Source organism: Crinia signifera, chromosome 4, assembly GCF_055691185.1.
Source record: "Crinia signifera chromosome 4, ASM5569118v1, whole genome shotgun sequence".
Classification (NCBI taxonomy): domain Eukaryota; kingdom Metazoa; phylum Chordata; class Amphibia; order Anura; family Myobatrachidae; genus Crinia; species Crinia signifera.
In genome coordinates this window covers 301,696,008-301,703,511 of record NC_139220.1, presented here as the reverse complement: position 1 = coordinate 301,703,511, position 7,504 = coordinate 301,696,008, and the positions used below count along the sequence as shown (strand labels likewise).

General features: G+C 50.7%; 1 protein-coding gene across 1 annotated transcript; it reads right to left on the bottom strand.

Moving 5' to 3' along the window:
- Positions 1 to 938: 938 nt before the first annotated feature.
- IER2 (immediate early response 2) lies at positions 939 to 2,006 on the bottom strand. Its single transcript, XM_083185293.1, has one exon. The coding sequence runs from the start codon at positions 1,910 to 1,912 to the stop codon at positions 1,427 to 1,429; it is 486 nt and encodes a 161-aa protein (XP_083041419.1). The 5' UTR covers positions 1,913 to 2,006; the 3' UTR covers positions 939 to 1,426.
- Positions 2,007 to 7,504: the final 5,498 nt, after the last annotated feature.

Sequence of the window (7,504 nt, the reverse complement as noted above, 5' to 3'; positions counted from 1 at the left end):
ACCGTTGGGGGGGGGGGGCGCGGGGGATGGAAGCCGCCCCATCCACTGACGGCAAGGATTCCCCCAGAACATTGAATAGTGAGCAACCAGCGCAGGGGTAAAACAGCATGGATCGCTTATTTCCTGCGATCACCGCCATTTAACCTCCTCACCGGTGCATTGAATACAGGCCATAGTATATAGGGTGTCGGACAGTTTCCCGATGGCCACCGGCTATTCTCCCTCGTGGGGGTCCACGGCCCCCATAGAGGGAGAATAGAATAGGTGGTGAGAGCAGCGAGCCACCGAGCCCACAAGGGGCTTTGTTACTTTTGGTAATATACTTTGTTGGTATTGCGAAAATTGGACTGAGAGAAGGAAAAACCAAGTATTAATAATGTGTTATCCGTTTCTATAAGTAGTGAAGTGTTATGCTGGTACACATAAGGATATGCAAGATACAGATATATGGTGTGTAAGCTCAATATGCTTAATGATGCATGTGCCCACATATAGGCAACACCCCCCTGTGCAATGTTCACTATATTATATAATCAAAAGTTGCATGTACAGAGCAGGGGTCCCGGCAAGGTCACTGACCAATATCAGTCCGCGTGTATGCACTATATCGTTCGCCCACAGCGCTGCCAATATCGGAGGAGCTGCGAATAGCCGTGTGCCCCGCATTAAGGGGTGCTCACACAATGCAGTTTTGCTTGCGATTCAAATGGCTAGCAAAAAACACATTAGAGTCGGACTATATAGTTTTGCCTGCAGTCTATTTTTGTATCAGATTTCTATGCCAAGCATCGGTATCGAATACAGATGAAAACCTTCAGTGTCCATAATCGAAAAGAAAAAGAAACCAAATCGAACCATGTGTACAGGGCATTATTAGACAGCCTGAGGAAGGTCAAGAGAAAGGGCAGCATGTATAATGTATAACACAGACACCACAATAAGGATGCAAGTTCATTTAATACTGAAAGAACAAATAAATCGTAACACCAGCCATGGAGGGCCAGCAGCACAACAGATACACATGACATACACAGTAATCCTTGATGCAAGGCTTTCCCGCATGTATACTCGGCAGCAGCGCTGAGCACACTATGGGGCCCTTCATAGAAGGGGAAAGTACATTGCAGAGGGTCAGTTCCAGCATTAATGGGTCTGCACCAGCACAGTCCTCCTCCGGTGAGTGGGGACACATCACACCGCTGCAATGGGTGAGTAACAGGAATGTCCGCTCCGTCATCTCTGAGTCAACAGAAACTGTCCCGGGGCTGAGTCACCACATCCTCTTCCCTGCGGCGCCCGGGCCGAGCCTCTCTCCTCCCCGCTGCGGGGTGGGGGCAGAATCCCCTTCGTCTGCGAACAGTCCATGGCGAATCGCCTGGCGGCACCTTTCGCTGCTCGGTTTTTAGAGAGTCCTTTCGGTGCCCCCTCAGAAAGCCTCCACTGGCCTGGCGTGGACTCCGGCCAGGTTTTCAGCCCCCAGCGGCCGGCAACTTACCGGTAGGGGTGTCGGAGCAGCCCCGAGAAGCCGCTGCAAAACCTCCGCTAGGCCCGGGAAGGCCCCACCTTGCGGCTGTGGCTCGGGGGTCTCCTGCCAGAGGCAGGCCCGCTTGCTGGGCACCAGCTCGGACAGACGGCTCCCGCACGACCTCCTCTTGCGGCTCTCCCGGTGTACCACCACAGCGGCGGTGGGGGGCGGCAGCGGTGCCGGTGTGGGCTCGGGGGCCTGGGCGTAGGAGAGGATGAGGTCCCGGGCGCTCCGCATCACCATGGCCAGCTGCAGGGAGTGGTGCAGCCGAATCCCCCCGCGCTGGCTCCGGGAGCGAATCATTTTCCAAGCGGAGAGAGAGGCGATGCGCTGGGCCTCACAGTGGACGGCCTCCTGGTGCGCTAGCAGCTGCGCCTGAGCTTCCATCGAGTCTTTAGGTCAGTGGCCGGAGATCGGGGGTTAGTTACTGCGTGCTGTATCTCTCGTCCTGCCGCCGGAGTGTGAGATAAGGGGGCGCTCTGGAAGGGTTTTATACACGTTAGTAATCAGTGGGCGGGGCCAGGCAGGGGCGGGGCGGATGTTTAAAGGGACAGCAGCCTTCTATCAGAGGACTAGGGGGAAGCGTGGGGCTGAGAGGGGGCAGCCAGTGCGGCGGGGCCATAGGTACACACACAGGTGTGACCATAGATACACACACAAAGCACTCCAATGTGACTGTCACCGTCCTAGATAATGATCACTGGTGAAATCACGTAGCAGCCTGACAATGAATGTGTTAACCCACCAGCAGTGACATCACCCTCCCCAGCCCCCTCCGGTGTTCCCGTCGGATTCCATGACTATATTAGGTGAGTGTGACATCGGGGGAGGGCGGAGCTGGGGAAATACGCACAGATGCTCTGGCCTGCGCTTCCTGTGCCCATATATGGAGAAAGGGGGGGAGAGAGGGGGGAAACCACCAGCGTCACACGATGTGATTGTTGATGTGAAACTACTACATCACGCGGTGGCGGAGGGGCGGCGGGCCGCTGCAGGGCAGTGACAGGTGGTGGTCTCTGTAGATAACGTGCCTGGTCTTATACTGACATTACATAACAGTCTCCTATCCTAGGGGCAGCACATAAATAGGAGATTTGTAACATACAAGTGATATAAGCATCGCAGGACATTGGTTAATCCTGATGGCTGTAGGCCTGAAGCCTTGCATAGAGTTATTCAGAGCAGAACTTGGGGGTATTGGGAGCCTGCAAGGCCTAGGAAAGTCCAGATCACAGAGACAGTGCAGAAACAGAAGCAGTCACTGGCTACATCACAGCTTTCTCCGGATTTAATAAAGGCGGCCTGTCATCAGAGAAATCAGGGACTAAGTATTATTACCCAGGTTACACCTGCCCTATAGACCTCTATGAGTACAGCAAGCTGAATACATTTATGAACACAGTGGCGTCGCAACAGTCCCCATGCTGGTGTGGAGGCGATGAGGGCACTGTGGGCACGTTCCACCAGGCCGCTGTCAGTGTAAGCTAGAGAAGCCGCCAGCCTGAGGAGCAGCTGGTGATGGCCATCGACTATAGCATACTATGTGATGTGACCATCGATGGCTATTCCTTTTATTTCAATGACTGACCTGTGGGCCAATAAGAACATGGGGTGGGGCCTTATGTGTCTCTGGGAAGGAGCTATGCTCCGTGTCCCGACACCTTGGCTAAGAAAACAAAACAAAACACCTATTCGGTTATGCTTTGACATCGATGGAAGGAAACCACCTGGTTCTCCCCCATCGATGGTAAAACTATTCTACATCGGCCATAAACCCATGGCTAATACACATGTAGCTCCCCCTGTAATGCTGCTAAACACACGTGTATGGGTGCTCAGGGACTCGCCAGTCATACGGCCCATGTGCGTGTTAGGAAGGTTATACAACTGGCACTGCAGCACAATGTACATTAAGTCATGGTTCCATCAGTAAGTGACGTTGGCACAGCCACCGGGTGGTCACGTACATAACTATACTCCCACAGTACATCCGGGTGGGTGATAGCTAACAACAAGCATGGAATAATTAGGCCTCCGTAATGCGGAAACACTTGTTCCTGCCCCATCTGAGTAGCACATTTGCTTGCTGAATACAGCCCTTCATACCACATCATCCACACCACAGTCACCAACAGCCACTGAGAGCTGAGAGCAAAGGGGCCAGTGGCTGACGCAGAGTGAGCACAGTGACAGTAGGTGTGATTATCAATTCCAGGTGCCCGGGGAGATTTTGCTGGACTCTGCTATATAACCCTAGGACACATACAAGGGAAACAAAATACCCCAAAGAAACATTTTAAATGACTGCCTGCCAAAATGATGTATGTGTTCTAGGGTTAAGGATGCCATGTACACAATATATGGACACGGGTGGTGTAAATACTACAGCGGGCACTGAGGGAATATGGGCAATGCCACTGAGGGAACTATTGGCACATTACACATGCGCAGAGTTGTGCTAATCACCACTATTTGCATTTTCTTCCCTGAATAGTTACATAAATGACAGACATTATTCACCAAAATGAAACAATAAATCAGAATTTCTGATGATGTTGCAGGGGGGGGGGGGGGGGGGGCATGGACGGTAGGTAAGTGGTTAAGTCAACTTTTTGGATTTTCCTGCAACAGCCTGGCATTAAGATGTTATTTTTGCCGACTGGAAGGCATCTCGTGTTCTGCAGAGCATCCGGCACCTGTGATGTGTGTGTGCATCTTCATTAATTGTCAGATAGGCTGATTTTTAAGTCAGCTTCTTGATAACTTGCTCTAGCAAAGGAAATGGGACCAAGCCAGAGATCTCCCGTGCAGCACGGATCGGATCAGACGTCACACATGCTATTTGGGCCGATTTCCCGTTGCTAGAATCGGGTGCAATCGGGCCCAAGCTAATAACAACTTATTATATATAAATAAACTGTAAATAAATAATTATACGCTAAAGCGAAATAACACCCAGTATTCCTCAGCAGCATCAGACCACATGGATCACCTGCTTCTTCTCCGACACGTCATTCTCTGGGTAGGTTCTCTCTCCTAAGGGGGTAGATTTACCAAAGCTTCTAAAAATGAAAAGACGTGTAGTTGCCCAGAGCAACCAATTAGATTCTGTCTTTCATTTTCTAGGCTTCAATAGAGAAATGATAGATCAGAGACATGGGGAAGGGGAGATTACAGCCTCCCCATGTGACCCAGACCGTTCCAGGTTTTGCTACATGCCCGGCCCTGTATGGTCCATACAGCTGTCACAGGCAGCCTCCCCGGACAGGACACCCCTGGACCGGACACTACAAGCTCCTGAATGCAGAATTTGATGTCCCTCCAGCATTCTGGGTTCTTGTCCGGGTTTGGTTTTTACCCATACCCCATTCCAGTAGACTCCAGGATCTATGCAATAAGCCTAGAGATAAAGTGGATGTTGATAAAGTACCAACCAATCAGCATCTAACTGCCTGTTCTCAAACACAACCTATAACATGGCAGTTAGGAGCTGGTTGGTTGGAACATAGTCTCCGTCCACTTTATCTCTCGACAATGCTTAGTACATAGCCCCCCTCTGTCTGTCCTCAGCCCCTAACCCGTCTCACGCACCACCACCTCACTCTCCTTCTTCAGCTCTGCAGCACCACCTCTATACTGATGATACCTATTGCCAAACGACCGATCACTCCCGCAAAACATATATTTCCCTATGTACAGTATGCTATGTTACACACTGCTCTTACATGAGACTTGTATCGCTATCACCTTTGCAGGGCCTCTGGTATATCTCTGTAGACAGTATCTGTAACATTAGTTATTCTGGAGATACTAGCCTGCTTTGTAACACACTGAGATGGGAAAGCACATGCTAATTAGCATCTGTTCTCAGCCCTGTGGGGGGATGGGCACATCTTTATAACTGCATTCCTTTGTTTGGGGGGGGTTACAATCAGCATCCCTTTGTATCCCGTGTTTCTGAATGGCCTGTGAAATTTGTCTCAGTTACCAAGTATACAGTTCTTCGTTAAATCACAGGCTACTCTCTTGTCTTCCTTTGCGCCCTGTGACTAGAACTATGCACGTCTGCTAAGCATGTGTTTTAAATGGTCCATATTCACAGCTCTGGTTCTATGAAAACCAGGGGTAGAATTAGCCAATACCCCTTTTACACTGCCGCAAAAACCCAGGTCAGCGGCAGGTCAGACACGGGTCAGCAGCGGTTTAAATGGGTTAACCCGTGTCACTTTACACAGGACTTCTACCCAGGTCCTGACCTGGGTTGAACACGGCTAGGACCTGAGTAGAGGGCAGTGTAAACTGGTACATCAGGTCATCCAACCCGGCACCCATTTACATCAATGGGGGGAGCCTAACCTCCGGACCGCAGCGTCCTGCGGTCAACATGGAGGTTGGGTGGGGGGTAGGGTTACCACCTAGTCCCTTTAATTCCGGACACATATTAATTACACAGGTTCTGTGGCTAGCTGACTTCAAGACTCCACTTCACCTGATTTTAAACTGCCACAGAACCTGTGTAATTAACATGTGTCCGGAATTAAAGGGACTAGGTGGTAACCAATGTTCCCTCTAATTTTACCAAGGCTGTGTGCGGCAAAAGATTTGGGCTGTGCAACTTTGGAAGGAAATTAAACATTTTGTGCATCACTTATATATAACTGGAAAATGACGTTCAGCATTTGTGTTAACTTTACTTCAAAATGATATTAAACATTTAAACATTCAAAACACAGCACACAATGTAGTTAATGGGTCAAACACACATTAATTGAGACCAGAACTGTAAAAAGGGACCACTGCTGCTTTGTGCGCTCTGTTGTAATGTCTGTGCGCATGCTCGTCGAGTTGTGTGCGCGCACACGTGCGCACAGCTTAGAGGGAACACTGGTGGTAACCCTAGTGGGGGGGCACACACGGCCTCCGCTGCTGTCTGCTGTACTCTGCAGACAGCAGCGGAGGAGGTGAATGGATGCCTGTGTGCAGGCACACAGACGGGGGGCTGGGGGGGGTGCACGGGGACTGAGGGCCGATAAGCAGCTTACCTTGGTGGTGTGCTTGCCCCCAGCATGGCGATCCCGGCAGGGGTGATCGCGGTCCCGGGGCTTGGAGATGATGTCATTTCCAAATGCAGCCTCCGTCTACACTGTGGGTAGGCACTGCAGTGTAAACGGTGAAAATCCCGGATCCGACCTGGCTGGGATCCGCCTTCCAAATGCCGGGTCAGATCCGGGATTTTTGGTGTAAAAGGGGTATGTCAATTCTAGTCCTGATTGGTTGGCTAAATATTATCTACTACCTTTGAAAGAATAATTGTTCACTAGGATTTCTTCAGTATTTCATGCATTGCGGATCACTGAAACCTGCTTGTGAGGGAAATACCAGAGCATTCTGTATACCTCCGCCAGCTGATACAACAACAACACTAACCTACTGGTGAACCTCAGGAGGGAACAAAGGAAATCTACGATCACTACTGATTATGATCCTACATTCAACGGGCTCCAAAGACATTGTGGGAAGCCTAGGAGTACCTGGTACTTGTGTATTATCACGGCGCCTGATTTCATGTAAGTCGCATACGATATCGCATACGATTTAGCGGCCGATTCGATCCGCGATGCGATTTAGCAGCTGATTTGCCGCGAATTCCTGCTGATATGCATGCTATTCCATCCTTGCACACCCCCACTATCCAAGTCAGCCCGAAGCGTGGTGAGCGGACACGGTACGCATCCTCCCGACCTGTTCATACCTCCACTATCCACGTCGGTGTGGAGTTGATTTTATAAAGCGTGGCGAGCGGACGCGGAAAACGATCCCGAAGCGTGGCAAGCGAACGCGGAATACACGGCAAGTAATCCGTGTCCCCTCGCGGGGCTTGCTGCACTCGGCAGAAAAACGGCCGCAAATCAGCCGCTAAAATCGCATCCCATTTTAGCATGCGCTTTGTGGCCGATTTTGTGGGCGCCGTGATAATAC